At 37.3% G+C, this 22,475-nt stretch overlaps 1 protein-coding gene and 1 long non-coding RNA gene across 3 annotated transcripts in view; both read right to left on the reverse strand.

Moving 5' to 3' along the window:
- Positions 1-22,475, reverse strand: part of tln1 (talin 1) — a 62,126-nt gene that overhangs the window by 31,326 nt on the left and 8,325 nt on the right. Inside the window, exons 2-16 of one of the 2 annotated variants that reach the window (XM_085167552.1) lie at positions 11,877-11,936; positions 10,007-10,169; positions 9,558-9,655; positions 9,130-9,259; positions 8,815-8,967; positions 7,952-8,094; positions 6,428-6,555; positions 6,279-6,339; positions 5,992-6,096; positions 5,382-5,537; positions 2,405-2,506; positions 1,550-1,626; positions 1,100-1,280; positions 614-727; positions 399-507 (exon numbers count right to left, since the gene is read on the reverse strand). In XM_085167552.1, the coding sequence (XP_085023678.1) occupies positions 399-507; positions 614-727; positions 1,100-1,280; positions 1,550-1,626; positions 2,405-2,506; positions 5,382-5,537; positions 5,992-6,096; positions 6,279-6,339; positions 6,428-6,555; positions 7,952-8,094; positions 8,815-8,967; positions 9,130-9,259; positions 9,558-9,655; positions 10,007-10,136 (1,687 nt within the window). In that variant the 5' untranslated portion in view covers positions 10,137-10,169; positions 11,877-11,936. Of the gene's footprint in view, positions 1-398; positions 508-613; positions 728-1,099; positions 1,281-1,549; positions 1,627-2,404; positions 2,507-5,381; positions 5,538-5,991; positions 6,097-6,278; positions 6,340-6,427; positions 6,556-7,951; positions 8,095-8,814; positions 8,968-9,129; positions 9,260-9,557; positions 9,656-10,006; positions 10,170-11,876; positions 11,941-22,475 lie in introns of both variants that reach the window. The other variant, XM_085167551.1, reaches the window with a different exon arrangement.
- LOC146513834 (uncharacterized) lies at positions 6,649-7,902 on the reverse strand. The gene is made up of 2 exons (XR_014875232.1): positions 7,467-7,902; positions 6,649-7,431 (listed from the first exon to the last, which is right to left on the reverse strand). It is a non-coding gene; the product is annotated as an uncharacterized LOC146513834 (long non-coding RNA).

Consider the following 22,475-nt stretch of genomic DNA (forward strand, 5'->3'; position numbering starts at 1 on the left):
ATTCAGACACACATTCACACTCTAATTCACACTCTAACTGCATTGGGAGCAACTCGAGGTTCAACATCTTGACCACTCCAGCTAAAGTGAGATGGAGGCTGGAGCAAACAGGATTCAAATTGATTCTTCCTTCCTAGCTATTTAATGACCAATTGTAAGTGGTGTTACTGCAAAGAGGAAACATTTAGCAACCAAGTCACAGACTCAATGTTGAGGTGCATAATGCATTAAAGTCAACAATGCTGCATTCACTCAATAACTTCCAGAGTTCTGTGATTAATATCAGCAGACAAAACGTGCACCGGGAGCATACATACAGTTTCCATAGAGTTTTTTTTTTTTTTTTTTTTTTTTTAAAGAACAGAAGAAAGAACAGAGAGATGTTCCACTATTCCTACCTGCAGTGAGGTTGACCATGGAGGCTGTGCCTGCTGTAATGGCATCCACCTGTGAATGGATTTCATGTTTGGACTCATCCATCTTGTTTTTGCGCCAAGCTTGAGATGCCTTAAAAGAAAACAAAAAAACAATCCATTTAGAATGGAGTCTTCACTATACATCATCAATACAATCAGCACTTAAATCAGTCCAAGCAAATGAAGTGAAATCTCACTGCATCTGTTCCTAATGGAGGCAGAGTATCAAAATCATCCAGTGAAGCTTGGGCAGCCTGGACAGCATGCATACTGGAGTTAATGGTTCCAGTCAGGGCTTGCTGTGCTGAAGTCTGTTGATAAAAAAAAAGCGAATGTTTTAAATTAAAAGAAATTGTGAATATAATTCTGTGTTTGAAACAACAAGATAACAAAAATTGCTCCTATAACTAAAAACATAATGAATGCATTTTTAAACTGTACTTGGCTGTTTGGATTTCTGTAAAACAAATTCACAAATATGCAATTCCTAATTTTTATAAAAGCGTCACTTCAGTGCTACAGATCAACATTGGCTGCTCAGTAAGGATTCTGGCATTGCACGTTCACATGGGTTTATGAGGATGTTAGCCTGCCATATTTAAGTTTTAATGAAAGAGAAAATAAAGCCTACTGTTACAGTTTAATTTCCAATTTCTGTTTCATGTCTTATCATTCTGTCATACCAGTGGAGGCATATGTCCTCTGTGCATCTGTCCACTGGTTATGTGCTGCTTAGCTTGAGGCATGGAACCCATCTGGAAGCTCTCTGGTCCACCAGCTCCTGAGCGCATGATGGCTGGCAGGGCCACTGAGCCTGTCTCCACTTTGCCAACCCTGTTGAACTGCTGCTGCAACACTGTGGACCTGGAGTGGCATGAGAAAGAACCTAGTTTTGAAAGCCCTGAGGTGCAGGTCAATGATCCGGTTTGTAATAATGTAGTTGTCTCTTCAGCCGCAACTCTTGAACGCTAAGCTGAAGAGAGGAGCTACACTGTCAACAAATAACTACCTGGTGGAGACTTAGGAAAGCTGAATACTCCATGGATGGATGGAGTATCGTTCGAATACCATTCAGTGAAACTTGTACATGTCAAGTACAGAAAACTATTCAGTGGTAACACTCATACACTTACTTTTTGGGTGACACAGAGTCTTCTAGCATGGTTGACTCTTCATCTCCCTCCAAGCCAAAGTGGTCTTTGCTCTTTTTCTGTCAAGAGAAAGAAATGTGGTGACACACTGGATTATATCAAATTCAGTTTTAAAGGATTTATATTTTCTTTTGTTTCAAAATAAAGAAAAGATTAAAAACATGAGTTTCAGTACAGACAGCTGCCTAGTAAGATGTTTTTCTATCACTTTTATGCAACTTTGAACAGTTGGTCAGGAAGCACTGCTCTTCTTGACACTACCATAGTGTCTAGCAAAATGAGTAGGCATTAACAGTGTGACTGGAAAAGCTAATGATAATATGAAAAACGACACTGTGATCAAAAGTACGCCAGACTCACTGACGAGCACACTGGGTCCACAGTCCTGTGTGAAAGTGCCATGAGTGGTAATTCAGTTGTCAAGCAAAAGGCACATATTTTAAAGAACTAAATAATACATTTTAACAGCGCACAGAGAAGATAAACAGTGTTGTGCTGCAGTAAGAGCAGCCACTTTCAAGCTTGGGCATGTAAAACACCTGAAAAGACGCAGGACTTCGTGTTTCATATCTTCTTTGTGAAACGTCAACACAGAACTTGAGATCACCTTATGGTATGATGATAAATACACACCAGCACATATGTAACATATGTAGTATGTAAAGAAATTCTATTGCGTTGAATACTTACAGAGTGACATGGAAAGAGTGACATGTCAAAAGAAATCTCACTAGACAAAATGGTGTTGTAGTATTTTTTGACATTTTTTTAGGAAATAAATTCTTCATCCCCCATCAAAGCATCCATGTTGTCAATGAAATGTATAATGCTGCTGACCTTTTTAAGGATGATGTCGATGTAACCAGCAATAAGCTGAGCTATCTGCTCTCCCTCAGTGGTCTGCACAGAATAGTAACCGTCCTGGTAATCTCCAAAGTCCTAAAGGCAGAGCAAACAACCATAAATTAAAATACCTTACAGATTATACTGGAAATTGAATAGCTTCTTGAATAGGTGAACTATTCCATTAGGTTAGGTGAAAAACAGAGGATGTAGTGAGAAATTACCAAAGAATCAATTGAAGGCTCAACTGAACTTATGCAATCTGAACAAAGGTGAAATTTTTCTGCAAATGATTTGTATACAATTTAAAATAAAACTTTTAATACCACTGATGGAACATTTTCTAGAAGCGCTTTTGCTTGAGAGCCTTCCATAATTTGAATTACTTTCCCCTGGAAGTAATTATGCAACGTACTGCATTACTTTTAAGAAGATTGTTCTGTTTACTAAGTACTTTTTTCGAGTAATGAGCCCAACACTGATTACAGCAAAGTGGGGATATACCTCTGACATGCACAAACATTTGACCACACAGCATGCAAATCATTTTCATGAATGTAATATGTCTTTGATATCCTACTTAGCGATGGTGGTGACTCTTAACGCACTCATGAGAAAAGAGAAGTGATATCAGTAATTGACTTCCATCTCTAGGTCTCACTAAAGTATTTTGCTAGAAAAATGCATGGAACGAATATTTGGACGTTTTAGGAGAGGATTAGAAATCAGCAAGTGGTCCATCGGGGTTTAAATACTTAGGGATTAATATGACTCGTTCTCTATCTGGCCTTAAATCAACTAATTTGACTCCCCTTATATCAAGGATTACATCTGATATTCAAAGATAGGGTAATCTCCCCCTTTCTTTAACCCTCTCAGGCTCAAATTAAACTTTTTGTTGCTAATGCACAACCAAGTCCTGCAGTGGTACTTCTGAGTAAAAAAAAAATCATAAAATATGTATGTGAGGTAATCCAGTTGTTAGTTTTTAACTGTTGCAAATCAGTAACAGCTGCCTTGAGAGGGTTAATCTGTAAGATTAATGTTGTTAAAATGAACATCTTACCAAAATTTTTATTTTTATTTGAGTCGATTCCCTTATTTTTGCTGAAACATTTTTTTGTTTCACTGGACAAGATTATTGGTTATTTCATTTGGGGAGGGAAGCCACCTAGGGTGTCTAAAACTTTAGTGCAGAGATGCAGATTTAGTGGAGGACTTGCATTACCTAATTTTCTAGCTTACTACTACTACTACGCTCACATCCATAAACTTTGCTACTGGCTAAAGTCTTCTGGCTCTTCGTGGTGTAAATTGGAGCTATCATCATGTAAGGGCTCCTCTATACCAGCTTTGTTTTATTCCTCTTTACCCATAAAATCCTCTCTGTATACTGATGATCAGGTGGTTCTTAACACACTAAACATCTGGTTTCAGTTTAGACGGATTTTGCAATGCCATCTTCCTCGGGTCCTCTAAACGACAACCATTTGTTTCCCCCTTCACTCTTGGACTCGACATTCTCAGTGTGGTGTGACAAGGGTATAAAACAGTTCAAACATTTATATGTGGATGGTGTTTTCGATAGTTTTCCCAACTTGTCTTCTCGTTATAATCTCCCTATTACCCATTTGTTTCGCTATTTTCAAATTCGAAAAAATTTGTTGCCAAGTGTCCCAAATTTCTCCTCTTTACCTCCAGAACAGCAGTGGGAAACTACGCTATCATTTATTCCTCATCACACAGGAACCATTTCGAAACTCTATGATACTATCCTGTCTTTTAGTAACCACTCAAATGTTAAGCTTAAGTGCACATGGGAAGGGGAACTAGGAATTCAAATACATGAGGAGTCTTGGGAACAGGCTATAGCGAGGGTATGGTCTTCCACCTCCTGTGCTCATCTTGGACATTCAATTTAAGGTCATACAGAGACAGGGTGCATTTCTCTAAGTCTAGACTTTCTGAATTGTATCCAGAAGTGGAAAACAAATGTGATAAATGCCATGGTTCTCCTTTTCACCTTAGCCACATGTTTTTTCTGTGTCCTGAGCTGGAAGGTTTCTGGACATGGTATTTTGCTATTATGTCAACTGTTCTTGGGGCAACGCTTCATCCTTGTCCCCTGATTGCTATATTCGGGATTCCTGATCGCTCACTTACACTTGATTCTACAGAAAAGGATATCTTAGCTTTCACATCCCTATTAGCAAGACGTCTAATATTGTTGCATTGGAAGTCTGTTAAGTATCTTACTATTACCCGGTGGCTTAAAGATGTCATGTTTTTTTTTAAAACTTGAAAAAATTAAATATACGTTGAGAGGTTGCACAGCCAAATTTTTCCACAAGTGGCAACCCTTTATTTCTTATTTTGCGGGTCTAGAGGTATTGCCTGTTTAAATGTACTTCTGTTACTGTTATATTCCTGTAATATGTTTGATGGTTGTGTTGGGGGGGTTCTTTGTTTTAGATTTTTTTTAGTTTAGTTGTTTTTTTATATATATAAGTATATTTACTTAGGAAAATGAAGAAAGGTTAATTGTATTTTGGTAAGTGCAAGTACTGTGTTGTTTTCTTTTTTCAATAAAAATATTTGCAAAAAAATAAAGAAAAATCAGCAACTGAAGCAATTCAAACACCATGAATGCATGCTTCATATTAACTCACTGTGACTGAGTGCACAGAGGCAATAGAACTGTTTTGGGAAGAAGTCAGATGCAATGTTACACAGTGACAAAAATGTTACACAGTGACAAAAACCCAAACAATCTTAAGGTGTTGCACTGGCCTGGTGGAAATAGTAAAATGAGAAAAAAGGCAGTTTGATAATGTGTTAAAAGTCATTTCAGGTGTTCAAATCAGAAAAAGAGAGAGCAAGAGAGAGAGAGAGAGAGAGAGAGAGATCTGGTTAGGATATTTCTGAACCAGGCTCAACAATGCTCTTATCTTGTCTCTACTTAAGAACTCACCAGGGTGAAGCTCTTTGGTGAGGCAGCCCAACGTTTAATGTTGGTCAAGTTCCACTCCTGGATCACCTCCTTGGTCTTCTCATCAACCCTCATCACGCACTCTTTGGTTATACCCAGAAGTCGAGGCACCAATTTGTTCTTACCCTTCATTTTCTCCTGCATGAAGGGAAATGAAATGACTGTGAAGTAAACATAAATTAAACTGGGCAAATATTAATGACTCAATCCATAAAGATCCATAATCAACAAATTAACTCAGCCATCATCCAGCTAGCACTGCAGAAGGAGAGAAAGCATATAAAGTATTTCAACATTTTCAGATGAATCTTGCCCTATTTGTGAATTTTTCTTCTCTGACTCTTATTCGTACCCTCCTCTTCCCCTAGCCCTTTTTCAGAAATGTAGTAGCAAACTGGCTAGTTTGGAGAACAGTTCCCACTAATGCAACATGCTGGACTGGTTGGTAGAAATTGCAAGTTTCTACCTTTGTGCTGATCTTATTATTGTAAATAATATTATTTAATTATGTAAATGAATATTATTTGTAAAGTGAGTCTCAAGTCTCAAATCAAAAGCAACCTCCACTTTGGTAATCTATTGTTCTTCTCACCTTGACCAGAAAGAATGACACACCATACGTTTTCAGGGACCTGGCCAGCTTCACATAGTTGACTTTAGCCTCAATCTCTGTCATGTTTTGACAGTTTTTGTGTGCCTGCAGAAACACAGTCAGAGGATTAGAACAACTCACTGTGGTATTATGTACCAGCCTCCAAGTATAAGTCATCTTGATAAAATTTGTGTTTGACCTGATCTTTATACATCAAAAATAATAAACAGAACAGTACAGTCAGAACTGACATTTAGTTCAAAACTGCCACAGAATCCACTTCTTACCTGGAAGATCCTCTTCTCCCCTTTGTTCTTGATGTATTCTTTGGGAAGGAACTCTTTTAAACTAAAGAGGAAAAAGGTCAAATCAAAAAAAAAAAAATTAACAGGCAGCTCAGACAAAACAACAATACAACCAAAATACCAGTGCTTACTCTAAAAAGCCAGACTTGTGTTTGGACTCGTTGTGATCCCCAAATTGAATCTGACACTGATAGCCTGCAAACTCACAGGCCTTATCAAAGGAGACTGGATGAGATCCATTCAGGATGTCATCGCGAGCCTGTCCCAACACACACACACACACACACACACACACACACACACACACACACACACACACACACACACACACACACAAAAGAGCAAAAGAGCAAGAGCAAAAATTTACAGTGTAAAACAGCATATAACATTTGAGCCACTCTTCATTTTCTTCACTAGGAAAATTTAAAATAGGTGCAATAATTTATTGGGCCAGTTCAAAAATATATTTAAATATGATATATAAGAAAAAATACAATTGAAACAAGCTTCAAAGTCAATATTTGGTATGATTAACTTTAGCCTGAAATCTGAAATGGTACTTTTCTGTGTTCATAAGTCCATTTTTAATTTTTTTTTTTTTTTTTTTTTTTACAAAATTCCCAACACCACTGGCTGAAGTACAGCCGCAAACAATGATAGATCCTCCTTCATATTTTACAGATGCCTGTAGACACACACAGCTGTATCTTGACCTCCTTCATACATCCTGACACATTTGAACCACAAATTTAAAACCTGGATTAATCACTCCATAAGAGTCAGTTCCATCAGTTCTTGTGTAACTTGGTATGCTTTAGCCTTTCCTCCCAATTTCCCTTCCTATAGAACGGCCTCTTGACAGCCAGCTGAGCCACAGAAACCATTTCTGGTGAGGCTTCCAAGAACAGCAGATGGATCAACTGAAGGGCATCTCTCAGGTCCTGTGTCAGGTCTTTGCAGAAGAACTTTTTTTAAGGACACGACTTTCAGATACTATCTATCTGCTGCAGATTGTTTTTAAGCCTGTCTCGTCTTCTTTTGTCCCCCACCTGTCCAGTTTTATCCACAATGTTTTAAAGACACTGCACACCATGCCAAGATATGCCAAGTTTTTAGCTAATAACTCTTCAGGAATCTACTTGTTTGTCTATTATTTTATTCCTGTCAAACTGTGTTACCTTTGGTGGTTTTTATAGATTCAACTAAAATAACAGGAGTAAATTCTGTGTAATTGTGATGAGCTGCCAGTAGCAAAGTTCCTAAAAACAATTTAAAATGGGTTCTTTGCAAAGTTGACACAACATAGATTCATCCCTTGAATTAGGTGCCTTTTTTATGCTTAAATGATTAATAGATAAATATTAAGTGGCTCATCAAACAACACAAAATGAGTTCAAAGGCAGCCAATAGCCAAAGAATTTTTTTTTAAAGATCTGAAAAAGAAAATCTGGCTCCTTGGAACAGAATATTAGGAAATGAGGGGTGGCTCAAGACTGCATAATGTCTATCCAAGACAACAGGAGAAAAAAAAAATAATAAAAAAATATAATAATAATAATAATAATAATAATAATAATAATAATAATAATAATAATAATAATAATAATAATAATAATAATGTCAATAAGAAAGTCAATGTCAATGTTTTTCTGTACCTGCACATAAAGAAGGTTGAGCTGGACAGGATCTCTGGAATCCACATTTTGGTCTGAGTAGAAGAATTTTCTTCGCAGCAGCAACATCTCTGTCTCCTCCACGCCCTGTTCCCTCAGTGTCCGACCATGGTCCAACCAGTTCACTACGGAAAGCCCAAACCAAACGGGATGCCATAAAGACCAATATTAGAAATATATTAGCCAGTCAAAATGTTTTAGCATCAAGGTGAATTTTTTTAAAGTCAGTCATATTTTCATTGTAATCTGCAACCATATTTTGATTCTCATTCCCAAATGTTTCTCATTCCTGTTTCATGGCACCATAATATTTAAGCAGAACACTTTGTTATAATCTCCTCTCCAATGAACGTCGTATGGGACAGGAGTTTCAGAAGCAGACATACCAGTTTGGAAAGCAGACATTGAATTTACTCAGAAAAATTGGTTAAAGTTTTTTTTTCTTTTGGATAAAGCTCAGCATAAGGATTGGCTAATGTGTTTCCAGACAGAAAAAAGACTAGCCTTTCCAATTTCTTTCAGTGTTACAGAGTTAAAGAATGTGGCAGTGAAGATTTGGTAGATTAGTTTATTTATTTATTATTAAATATTTATCGCTTTGGACTTCCAGATCCCGACGGACAAGATAGTGATGGCTAACTAACCAGAGATAGTAGTGGTGGACAAGCAGAGAAGAAGGTTGTAGTGATAGAGGTAGTAATACCAAGCGATAGCAACAACAGGAAGATGGAACACATGAAGCTGAGAGAGGAGCTAGAGAAGATGTGGAAGGTGACCCGGCACACACACTTTGGTTAAGCAAGTGTGTTATAGAGCATTAGAATGGAGGCTTGTATTTCTCATACACTCATCATCTGTGTGGAGTTTCTGCTTCAGCTTTTCCATTTTCTTGTCATCTCTTAAAAGAGTTTTGTCTCTTTTCAGGGTTCCTGTGGTTTCCTCCTTCTTCTCTTCACCAATGTCTCGCACCAGTGAATATTCATCATAGTTTGTAATACCTGACATACAAACAGATTGAAATTACTACATTTATTTTACATTTTACACAGCATTATATATACACAAGAATCTCATGGTAAGTGGGGAAAAAAGCAATAAACCTGTAACAACACACAACATCTTGTTCTGGAAATGTGAGCTGTGTGTGGCTTATAGCTGACCTATTCTAGCACATATGGTCATCAGCATGTCACTGACAATTTTGGAGTCATCCACCATTACAGTCTTCACTGTCCCATCCAACATGCGGATCTTCAGTGGCCTCTGCTTCTTCTTGTATTCCAGAGTGTCCTGTCAGACAGAGGCAACAGACCAGCTGCTGATATTTTGTTGGAAACTTTGAAATAGATTTAAAATAGATCCTGCTATTTCTCACAATACTCACATCACACTGCTTTTCTTCCTAGAGACAGCATCATTTTTTACAGAAGCATTAAAGAAAAACAACCTGACTCAGCTAATTTAGAGCAAAGAAACCAGTGATGTCCCTTGGTGAAAGTGTATTTAGTACTCACAAATCATCACAAATGCATCCTAATTCATAAATTTAACAGTTAGTCATAGCTGAATGTGTGATATACTTCCTTACCCCATTCCTTAACATGTAGTAGTCCAGAGCCTTCCCAGCCTCCAACCAGATGCCTTTCTTTGGATCTTCATCAGACAAAAACAGTCCGTAGTCATTTGCTGTAGAAGAAACACAAATGCTGATTAAGTCGCTGGATTTCTATTTCTTGCCATACCTGTGGATCTCCAGACAGTAGACTAGAAGTACTTATGCTAGTCCCCTGTTCATGTAAATCACATTAGTGGATTAGTCTTTCAAACAAACATGTTTTAACAGGTTCACATCAGCTTGCCAAAGTCAAAATGTGACCATTCTAGTCTAATCTGTTGACTGACACAATATTAGGCAGGTGGTTACAATGTCATGCCTGATCAGTCTATGTGCAATATGCAGCATACAATTTCTCCATGTCAACAATCCAACAATCAGTTCTGATGAAGTAAGAAGTAAAAAAAAGAAAGAGAACTTACGCTGGCCAAGCTGTGCCTCTGGGACTCTCTCCCTGATGATGCGACAGGCATCGTAGACCATGGTGGAGGGCTCAAACTGCATAGTTTTCACTACATTCCCCACACTAATCTTTAATGACAGGGTCACCATGATTGCTGCTCTGCACCTCCACCCAACTCACACCTGCATGAGGATCCATAAAGTAGTTAGTCGTAACATGTCAACTGTACCATTACAGTGAAATATCATATTTAATTCACAGTCACAATACCAATAGTACAACTCAATCTGAAAGACATATAAAGTCTATTGAAAAAAAAAGACTTTTTGATAAACACACACACACACCTTATTTCCTGTTAAAAGGAGGTTTTAACTGCAAGTGTATAACAGCTGTAACTGTATACTCTAAATAATGTCAAAGCTGCCTCCTCTCACAAGTAGCACACAGCAGGAAGTTCTCTACATCAGAGGTATTCTCATTGCACATAGCTATGACAAGAACTGCTATATTCATAAATATATTTTATTTTGGTACTCCTTTACATGACATTCCGCTAAAGAACTTCACATTAGTAGGAAGTGAAAACTAATCTCTCAGCCCCATGTCTTAAGCTGAGGTTAAAGTGAGAAACACCACCTCTAGATCTTTTTTTTTTACATGTGTCACATATAAGGCTGTAAACAAGTTTAAAAAAAGGTTTTTAACTGAAAATCCAGTTTTCCGGGTTCCTGAATAAAAAAATTTGTCTCTTAACCCTTTAAATGCCAGTAAAGGTATGTTTTTTTTGGAAAACAACTCTCTGTGGCTTTGTCATTGTGAGAGATTCTTTGTCATTTCTTCATGCAAGATCCTGAGGTTGTATAGCAATGAGAGGAAAGGAAATAAAGAGTAGGGGATTTTCTTTTTCAGCTTTTTTGAAATGACATTTTACTTATCACTGTGACACTGTCAGACTTGCATCCTGATAACACTCTTTCACCATCTTGCTCCCTGTGTAGTATAAAGGGGATTCAACCTAAAAAGTACAGCTAGCAACATGAATGCTGTTTACTGCAGAAACAAATAAAAACAAACAAACCAATGCCAAATGTACTGGTTATACACATACTCTACAACTCTGAGTACTCAAGCACTGCTTTTTACTACAAGTCATATTCATCTATTCTCACACAACCCAGGGATGGAACCACTGTCTACTAGGGATGGGTATCGCTTAGGTTTTATCCGATACCAAATACGGTGCATTTCTCAGCTTTTAAAAAACGCTATGCATCGCCAGGTGTTTCATCAGATTCGAGGTGTTACCTCCTTTGCACAGTATCACCTTGAAGCACTTGTTGCAGGCTGCTGAGTTTGCATCTTTTGCTGTGAAGTACAGTCAGACTTTTAACCGCTTTGCCTTGGGCATTTTTAATCTGTAGCTCGGCTCTAAAAGAACGTACGTACCTGGGCAAGCCTACTATCCTTGGAAAGGTAAGATGATTGGCTAGAATCCAAAGTGTATGACATCTCAGGAAAAAAAAACACCGAAATGTGCGCTGCTTTTCGGTCTGGTTACTACCGGTGCCATCCCTACTGTCTACTTGCTCTATCAAATGACAATCAAACTGCTTTCTGACAAAAACCAGTGTGACAATAGGCTGAGTGAGATGAGCCACTGTCTGGAGCATTCATATATCGTTGTCATATATCAGTGAGTACTTCTCACTATATGTTAAAAGGCTGTTTTGTTTTGTTGGAGAAAATACTTCAGAAAAAGATGCTATAAGAAGATGGATGGATGGTTTTAAAAAGGCTAACTTGTAAATATGCTTCTCATTGTTAGGGCTCCTGATTATGATTTTACTATTTGACATGATCATGAAGAAGATGAATAAAATACTTACCTGACTTGAACCAATTTTTTGTAACAGCCACTCAGATGATCAGCTCTGTGTTTCTTCTACCTAGCTGAGGAAAATCAAATATAAACAGATATACAATTTTTTTTATTGATCCAATATTTTCAATGACATAATGATATGCTTTTACATTATAACGATCTTACAAAACACAGTTCCACAGCATTTTGTACTCTTGCAATTCCACATCATAATAATGTTGTCCTATTTGAAATATAAAGCTGCAGATAAACTCACTTTTTGACACAACATATGACATGTAATTTAAATGTTCTATTCCAAAAGCCAACTGTGAATACGGTACACAAGCTTTAGACAGTGCTCAGTCCCTGTTTGCACACATACATGTTCCAATAAATCCCACAAATGGAATCTAGTAGAGTTCAAGAATTTTATCTGACAATAAAGCAGAAACTGTTGCTCAACTGAAAGAATACACAAAGGGAATTGGAATGTGTTTGTATATTAGAGATTGATTTCTTTGTTTTTTTTATAACACTGCAGACACTTTTTAAAAAAATGTTATAAAATAAAACATTTGTTTAATCCATTTTAGTGAAATTAATGTCAGAATTAAGCGTGTAACTAGTGAGAAGGTCCACATAACTGGTGTGTTTCTGTTTGGTGAAGTGTGGCAAGGTGTGGCGTGCTTTGCAAAATAAGACAGGACAAGACAAGGCAAGAAAAATAAGAGTTGGGACATCCTACATTACGTCAGTTAAAAATTGTTAAATACAGCTGAAGTATAAACTAATCTGAAATTAATATAAATACAGTAAAACAAGCATAAATGTAAACAATATATAGAAAGAAATATTTGAAATATAATCATATGAAAATCAACAAGCAAAAACAGAATTTAAATTTTAAATATAATCAGCAGTACTAAATGCACTGAAACAGACTAGCAAATATCAGAGTACATCAAAGTGGCTCAGCAGAACAGCGCAAGTTGTAGTGGACACTGCAATAAATTGGTGTGGTATTTGTGTGAGCATGAGTGCAGGGTTAAAGTAAACTTAGCATGAGAGAACAGATTACTCTTTGCTAGAGAGATGTGTTGCATTGCAGACAGTTATTGTATGATACGAATAATTTCTTCTGATGTAAAAGATTTTTACATGTTATAAATAGCTATTTTAGGTGTGTGTGTGTGTGTGTGTGTGCGTGTGTGTGTGTGTGCGTGTGTGTGTGTGTGCGTGTGTGTGCGTGTGCGCGCGTGTGCGCGCGCGTGCATGCATTGGAGGAGGAGTGCAGCTGTCGGTCAAGTGAGTGGGTTCATCTCTAGAAATGAACCCACTCCTCTTCCTCTGCTGTGGAATGACAGCATTCTTTCGAGTTCCTAATCAGCTGTCTACATGTCATTTCCTGTTTTTAAAAGACATTCAATGCCATATATGGGCATCTCTAACATCCACACATGCCCAGCAGTGACTTAGCTGGAAGTCTGCAGTGAGTATTAGGTCAGTTGTTGACAAAGCTTACTAATCTAAAGCTCATCCTAGCCTTCAAGTTTCAAAGTTACAATGTTCACATTTAGTCAGTGTTAGTCCTCAATATTATTCAATGTAGAAACTTTAAAGCTCTAAATGCTCAAAGACCATTATCGAGCAAAAGCTACTTCAACATTCAAATCTTGCTGTTTATTTAACACCAGCTCGAAAATCTTAAAGAATAATCTTGTTTTAAAAACATTGCAAGTCTACAGACTTCAGAAATTGTACTGTAAATGCTTCCCACTCCACCCTGACTGAAAGAGGAAGTGCGAGGTCACAACAGTAATTACTGCAGTTGCTAAAAATGAGAAATAGCACAGTAAAGGTCTTAGTGTACTCTAAAAACACTGTAAAACAATATTACAAATGAAAACACAATTCTTTAATGGTACAGATATAAAAAATGTCCAGCTGCTGCAAAAGGGATTCCAAGTTTGGGCTTTTAAAGTATAAAATTAGTTAGCCGTTGAAGGTACTTTCTCCTCATAGTGCTTAAAATATATCTTTGCAATAACACAGAATTAATGCCTCTTTCCAGAAAACATGACTTGGTTCTTACAAGAAAAAAATGTGTGGCTAACTTGACTTCCTGTTAGTCAAAGCCAGACTTCCTCTGCAAAGTGACAGCGGCCAGCTGTCATCCTAAAGCCAAGTATCCAAGCTATCAATGGAATTCAAGATACTCTATACCTCAGTCTTTATCTAGGGTACTACAGGCCTGACCCAATTTTTTTAACGTGTCTGTAAAACTGTCACTAACAACGAGAGGATTATTTCAAAAGCTTATCTTTTCAGGCCAGAATGAACATTTCACTTAACTAGTCTTCAGGGCTGATAAGTACGTTGTGTACATCCTCACTATAGTTCTGGCTACAGTCATTTCTGCCAGTATCAGCCATTTCCAAAATGTCTAGCTTACTCTTTTTTTTTTAAAAAACTGTGTGGTGTGGCAAGTTTGAAAAAATGAAAATGTACTAATTTAGTTGCAATGAAACATATCACAGTTATGAAGAAAATATTATGTTGAGGGACAATCAGAAATTGTGCAAAGTTTAAAATTTATTTTCAAACGACTAAACAAGAACTAGGTCTAGTTGTTTTGTTTTTCTGTTTTCCTGTTGTTCTCCAGCCCTATGTGCGCTAGATGTGATTTTTGTTTGGCATATCCCGATGTACAGGGTGGGCCATTTATATGGATACACCATAATAACATGGGAATGGTTGGTGATATTAAAGTCGTGTTGTGGGCACATTAGTATATGTGTGGTGACCATGGTGGAGCCATTTAGAAGTCGGCCATCTTGGATACAACTTTTGTTTTTTCAATAGGAAGAGGGCCATGTTGACACATCAAACTTATTGGTAATGTCACAAGAAAAACAATGGTGTGCTTGGTTTCAACGTAACTTATTCTTGCATGAGTTATTTACAAGTTTTCTGACCACTTATAAAATGTGTTCAATGTGCTGCCCATTGTGTTGGATTGTCAATGCAACCCTCTTCTCCCACTCTTCACACACTGATAGCAACACCGCAGTAAACAAGTAACGCGTTACTGCCCATCTCTGATTACCAAATAAGTTTGATGTGTCACATGGCCCTCTTACTATTGAAAAAACAAAAGTTGTATCCAAGATGGCCGACTTCTAAATGGCCACCATGGTCACCACCCATCTTGAGGAGTTTGCCGAGAGAAGCAGACGTAACAAGCATTTTTCTGAAAGATTATTATTAAAAAACTTTATTATTATAGAGGGAGAGAAAGAGGGAAATACATGCAACAAAGGGCTGCAGGTTGGACTCGAAGCCGGGCCGGCCATTCTAAGCCATGTGTTATATGGTCGCCTGTTCATCCCAGTGAGCTAAACCAGCGCCAAGGAAGATAATTATTTTTAAAAAATATATTTAACTCACTAGCCACACAGCCATCACATTAGCCATTACAGCAGGCTGCTTCCTTTTGCCTGGCCACAATACTCAGATCATTTTAAACTGTTTTGGGGTTGTTGTTTTTTTCAACTTAATGTTGAGTTCACTGTAATCAAATTGCCTCAACAGTCTCCAAAAGGATCCAGATAGGAATTTTGGGGGGTTACATCCAAATTATTTATTGAGTAATAATCTATGATTGTTACATTAAGCAACTGCTTACTGATTTACATAATTGTATTTTGCTTACACCTTTACTTACAGTGGACTATAATACAGTCCACTGTACTGTAGAGTTCAATAAAGAAAGATTTTGGTGTTTGGTTTTTCTTACTTTTAGACCAGTAGTTTCAGAAAGATCTCAATTGTTGTATAGTATACAACAATAATAGTAATACAAGTAAAACATTTTTCCTCTTTTTCTATGTAAGAACAAGAAAAAGTGAAATAACAGATTTAATTTGTTTTGGTTGTGTAACCTCAGGACATCTGTGGACATTAAGAAAGAGGTCATCTGGGTGGACATATATTATTGCTAAAGTAAAACCACTTATGGTGAAGAATAGTTTACCAGGAGTTCACAGTGCTGCAATACAAGTCTTTGCAACCACTGAGTGTAGCTTCGTATACAGATGGTAGAGTTTTAAACTTCCTGTGATCGTGGCCTTCAACAGTCTCTGCTGCCTGCTGTGCTGCAATGTGGGCAACCAGCTTAAAGTCACTGCAGAACCTTCATCAGGCTCAAAACAAGACAACCTGTTTTAGAGCAGTTACCTGCTCTAATAATTCAATTCAATTCAATTCAATTCAATTTTATTTATATAGCGCCAAATCACAACAAAAGTCGCCTCAAGGCGCTTCATAGATACAGAGAAAACCCAAACAATCATATGACCCCCTATGAGCAAGCACTTTGGCGACAGTGGGAAGGAAAAACTCCCTTTTAACATGAAGAAACCTCCGGCAGAACCAGCTCAGGGAGGGGCGGCCATCTGCTGCGGACCGGTTGGGTGAGAGAAGGAAGGACAGGATAAAAGACATGCTGTGGAAGAGAGACAGAGGTTAATAACAGATATGATTCAACACAGAGAGGTCTGTTAATACATAGAGAGCGAGAAAGGTGGCTGGAAAGGAAAAACTCAATGCATCATGGGAATCCCCCGGCAGCCTACATCTATTGCAGCATAACTAAGGGAGGATTCAGGGTCACCTGGTCCAGCCCTAACTATATGCTTTAGCAAAAAAGGAAAGTTTTTAAGCCTAATCTTAAAAGTAGAGATAGTGTCTGTCTCCGAATCCAAACTGGAAGCTGGTTCCACAGAAGAGGGGCCTGAAAACTGAAGGCTCTCTCTCCCATTCTACTTTTAAATACTCTAGGAACAACAAGTAGGACTGCAGAGAGGGAGCGAAGTGCTCTAATAGGGTGATATGGTACTACAAGGTCATTAAGATAAGATGGGGCCTGATTATTTAAGACCTTGTATGTGAGGAGCAGGATTTTGAATTCAATTCTGGATTTAACAGGAAGCCAATGAAGGGAAGCCAAAACAGGAGAAATATGCTCTCTCTTTCTAGTCCCTGTCAGTACTCTTGCTGCAGCATTTTGGATTAGCTGAAGGCTTTTCAGTGAGTAATAAGAATCTTAAATTTAATAAAACGTGTTTTGAATTTTTGTTTATAATTCAATAAGTAATTTTTTTGCCACTTGGTACCACAGAAAAAGGAAGCAGAAATTGCTTAACTATTATCAACACAAACATCATGAGAAAAACTTTTCCAGTTTAAAGTTGCTGCTTATATCACATTTGATCATCACTATTGGCATTGGCACCATTCTGATACTAATAGAGAGTTCTTGAGTCAAAGAAATGTAGACACAGCTGTAGTCTCCAGAGCACATAACACAATAACAAAAGTCATTACAGTGTCCTTATTACAGAGATGAGGTAACTAGTACACTTGTATCCACCTGTAGTTGGATACAGTTGGATACAGTAAAACTTGTATCCAACTGTAGTGGATACAAGTTTTACTGTTTTACTGGTAGTTTACTGGTAGTTTTTCACAACAACTTTCACTCTGCTAATTGCCACATTTGCTGTACTATTGTAAATTGAAGCTGTGTTTACCCTGATGTGACACTGTGAAAATAACCCGTGGCATTGTTACCGCCTATCTTAAACATGTAACCACAACGACCGCCATTTGAACTTTTTGCATCTCATCTCCAGTCTTACATTTCCTCTCGACTCTATAGTCTAACATGCTCATATAAAGTAATTATACCATTCCCCACTAGAAAAATCTCCAATTTCTCTTGGGTTTTTTTTTAGCATTTCATACATTTTTTTTTTTAATCTGGACCATTCAGTGCACTAAAAGGTTTTGTCAAAACAATACCCTAGAGTAAACAGGAAACCTATAAGGGAATTTATAAAAGGTGGGAAAAAGGAAATGAGGCTAATTATTTCTGTTCTGGTCTGTACTGTACAGATCAGATTTCACTTGTTTGAGGGAAATTTATACGGGTGAAGGAAAGTTAAAATAGCAGCATTTGCCTTTAGTATAAGGCAACACAATTAACATTAGAGCTATTTGAAAACTAAAAATGTCCAAAATGTCTGGTTTTGACAATAACTTCAGTCTTATGTTTCAGAGACAATCACACTCTCACAAAGAGCTTGTTCTGTTTGAAGTCAGAAGATGAACGGTAAAAATACTACACTACTCCCACTATCCAAGTGGCCAATTTTTTTTAAAAATAGATTAGTTTCATTATGTAGGAGTCTCTCTCTCTCTCTGCCCTATGTACACTTATGGATTAATTCTTATATAGCGGGCCTTTTTTTCAAAATTGGTACATTCTTAAAAAGAAATGTACTGAGCAGCTCAGCAACACCAACGGCCTTAAAACCACAAAACATGAAATGAAACCAAGATGAACCTTAATGATTGCAAGAGAAAAGTATGGAAAAGGGAAGGCATAGTTCATGATTAGAAAAACACCACATCATATATCAGATATGATGGAGACAATGTTATGCAGCAGGTAACTAGTTTTTAGCATTTGATATATGATATATGAATGTGAGATGGCTGACCACAGGCCTCACAATGATTGACACGAATGACCAAAACCGAAAGCAGAAAACCCTCGAAACTAACAGCAAATGAAGGGGGCTGCAGTAAAGGCCTGCTAAAGCATCACAAGGAAGAAAAACAGTATTTGGTGATGTTTGACAATGTACTTAAAGCTTAAAGTCTCTAATCACATTTTGTGTGATTTAAAATCCACTGTGACAGTGTGCAGATGGCAAATTTTAAAAAAAAAGTTTACTGTCCAGGAGCTTACAGACAAAACTGTAAATATGGCCTTGGAAACCCAGAAAAAACTGTCAGGAAACCACTTGAATCCTCAAAATACAAGAATTGATGATGGACCAGTTGGTTGCTCAACTGGTAAATCAGCAAGTGGTACTAGTAATTTTTCTGCAGAGGCAGTAGCAGCAGAAGAAGAGGAAGAAGAAACAGAAAAAAACAGAAGTAGCAACAAAAGCAGTAAGCACAAGAAAAAGCATAAGCAATAGCCAGTCGCAATGTAAGGTTCAACACAAATAACTAATAACACAAAGAATGATTAAAAAATAGCAGCTACATTTAAAGCAATGAAGAGGTGCAGGAGAAGATAATCTTAAATGGGAGATTAGCCAAATTTAATACTCTCTAAATTCTTTGTACATGTTGTCAGGTATATTTATTGCCCTTCGTATATAACCATTGTGTAACACAACTATATATTTGCATTTTTGAAGAGTTTCAGAGCCCATCACAGCACAGAAACAGCTTTAGTGAAGGTTACAAATGATCTTCTTATGGCCTCTGACAGTGGACTCATCTCTGTGTTATTGTCCTGCTAGACCTCAGCACAGCGTTCAATACTGTTCGACCATAATATCCTATTAGAACAATTATAGCATACTGTATGTATATATGTATGTATGTATGTACTGTATGTATATACAGGTACTGCGCTGCAGTGGTTTGTATCATATCTATCTAATAGACTCCAATTTGTTCATGTAAATGGAGAGTCCTCTTCACATACTAAGGTTAATTATGGAGTTCCACAGGGTTCAGTGCTAGGACCAATTCTGTTTACATTATACATGCTTTCCTTAGGCAGCGGGGCTGTGCGATATGACCAAAATCTTGTATCCCGATATTAAGACATCTATCGTCCGATAACAATATAAATCACAAAAATGTAACATTTTCTGTTAATTCTGTGAATCTCGGGCAGCTCGACATGCTTGAAGTGTTTCCAGCTGGGCGTTGCGTACCTGGAGTCGAGTGTTTTAACTGATGTATGAAACTATACATTTTTAGACATAGGTTGTAACGGCAGCCGTTTTCTTTGTGAGTATTTATTACACAGCGTGCTGCGGGGAAAAGCCTGTTCTAATGCTTGAGTCTAAGGTTTATTTTTTAGCACCTGACGGCTCTTTTTTGCTTCTCATCCGTAAATACTCTGCATCTTTCACGTGATTCAGTTTATTTTGAAAAGTCTCAACAGGATCTTGAGCTTTATTGTGAAAGGTTTATGTGGAAAATAAACAAAGCGGACATGCGGTGGTTTTACCGTTGTTGTTGCTAACGACAATGCATAAAAACAAGCGCTTGTTTGTCTGTAGTGTGGTTATATTAAATATAGAGAAAGAGAGAACTTTAAGAAATTAATATAGCCACTACAGTGACCATCAAAATATTGAAAAAAATGTTGCCGTAAACAGTTTATTTTGCGACACCACAAAACAAATGATAGCGTAAAATGAAAACGATAGACGTTTTTATATCATCATCCGATATATATCGTTATATCGAACAGCCCTATTAGGCAGTATCATCAGAAGGCATAGTATACATTTTCACTGCTATGCAGATGACACCCAACTTTATCTATCCATGAAGCCAGATAACACACATCAATTAGTTAAAACTGCAGAAATGTCTTAAGGCACAAAGACCTGGATGACCTCTAATTTTCTGTTTCTGAATTCACAAAAATCTGACGTTATTGTACTCGGCCCTAAAATTCCTAGAAATATGGTATCTAACCAGATACTTATTCTGGATGGCATTACCTTGGCCTCCAGTAACACTGTGAGGAATCTTGGAGTCATTTTGACCAGGATATGTCCTTCAATGCACATATTAAACAAATATGTAGGACTGCTTTCTTCCATTGCACAATATCTCTAAAATTAGAAATTTCCTGTCTCAGAGTGACCCTGAAAAATTAGTTCATGCATATTTCTAGGCTGGACCACTGTAATTCATTATTATCAGGATGTCCTAAAAACTCTCTGAAATGCCTTCAGTTAATCCAAAATGCTGCAGCAAGAGTACTGACAGGGACTAGAAGGATAGAGCATATTTCTCCTGTTTTGGCTTCCCTTCATTGGCTTCCTGTTAAATCCAGAATTGAATTCAAAATCCTGCTCTCACATACAAGGTCTTAAATAATCAGGCCCCATCTTATCTTAATGACCTTGTAGTACCATATCACCCCATTAGAACACTTCACTCTCTGCACTGCAGGCGTACTTGTTGATCCTAGAGCATTTAAAAGTAGAATGTGAGGGAGAGCCTTCGGTTTTCAGGCCCCTCTTCTGTGGAACCAGCTTCCAGTTGGATTCGGGAGACAGACACTATCTCTACTCTTAAGATTAGGCTTAAAATTTTCCTTTTTGCTAAAGAATATAGTTAGGGCTGGACCAGGTGACCCTGAATCCTCCCTTAGTTATGCTGCAATAGACATAGGCTGCTGGGGGACACCCATGATGCATTTTCCTTTTCAGTCACCTTTTTCACTCACTATGTGTTAATACACCCCCTCTGCATTAAATCACACTTGTTATTAATCTGTCTCTTCCACAGCATGTCTTCTATCCTGTCTTCCTTCTCTTACCCCAACAGAGGCCGCCCCTCCCTGAGCCTGGTTCTGCTGGAGGTTTCTTCCTTTTAAAAGGGAGTTTTTGCTCATAGAGGGTCATCTGATTGTTGGGTTTTTTCTCTGTATGTATATTGTAAGGTCTACCTTACAATATAAAAGCATCTTCAGCGTTATATGGCGTTATATGAATAAAATTGAATTGAACTTGAATTTTAAAATCACATAAATCATTTTGAGTTGCATAAAGGTCTTGGAGAAAACAACATTTTGTTAAAATGTATAGTTGTCATATAGAAGAATGACAATAAAACCCACTTTATACACAAGTTTTATTTGCTGCAGTTCTTAAAAGTTTTGCCTAAAGAATTTACCTAAAGTTTATATTACAACTGCAACGATTAATTAAGTAACTCGAATAAGTCAATTACAAAAAATTCTCCACACAAATTCTTTGCTTTGATGCTTCATTTAATCCACAGCTCTGTAGTGTGCAGATGTGTTAAACAATGTATACCTGAGTTTTTCGCCCACATTTGTTATATTTCTAAAATCTGACCAGAAAATACAATGTATTTAGGAGCAGCGAATAAAAAGTGTAAATAACAAGTATGACAACATTAGCCCACAGCCCCCAGTTTTAAACAGAAACACTGATAACACAACAGCAGCAGTGTTGATGACGCTGGCAAAGTTTAATGTGAAAACTTCCAGATTAGACGGTGTGGGATAATGTTTGTGATCAACGGATTAAAGATGCACTTCATGGCCCATGCTGAACAATGCCAGGTGTAAGAATTATGCCTTATGCCTGTTAGCAATTTTAAACATATAACAAAGGCTCCTAAAACTATAGAGAACTTTAAAAAATGAAATAAAGAATAGGAGAAATATTATAAGTTAATAACAATTCACCAGTTCAACTAATATCTGTCCACTTGTGAATACCAACTGCACCTTACTTGTAAACCGCATGTGTTTGTTTATTTTCCTGTGTACATCATATATCGTTGTCAATTTTACTTCCTGCATTAGTTTTCCATCCTTGATTGTATGCTGATTAATCTCACCAACTGTATATCTGGTTACTTCCTGATTTATTTTGAAATTTCTGTATGTCTTACACCTAACGTTAGTTATACTTCCAGCCTTTGCTTTGTTGCCCTACCATGCCTGTTTTCAGTTAGCCACTGGTCTTAATATATACAG

The sequence above is a fragment of the Neolamprologus multifasciatus genome, chromosome 7 (genome assembly GCF_963576455.1).
Source record: "Neolamprologus multifasciatus chromosome 7, fNeoMul1.2, whole genome shotgun sequence".
Taxonomy (NCBI): domain Eukaryota; kingdom Metazoa; phylum Chordata; class Actinopteri; order Cichliformes; family Cichlidae; genus Neolamprologus; species Neolamprologus multifasciatus.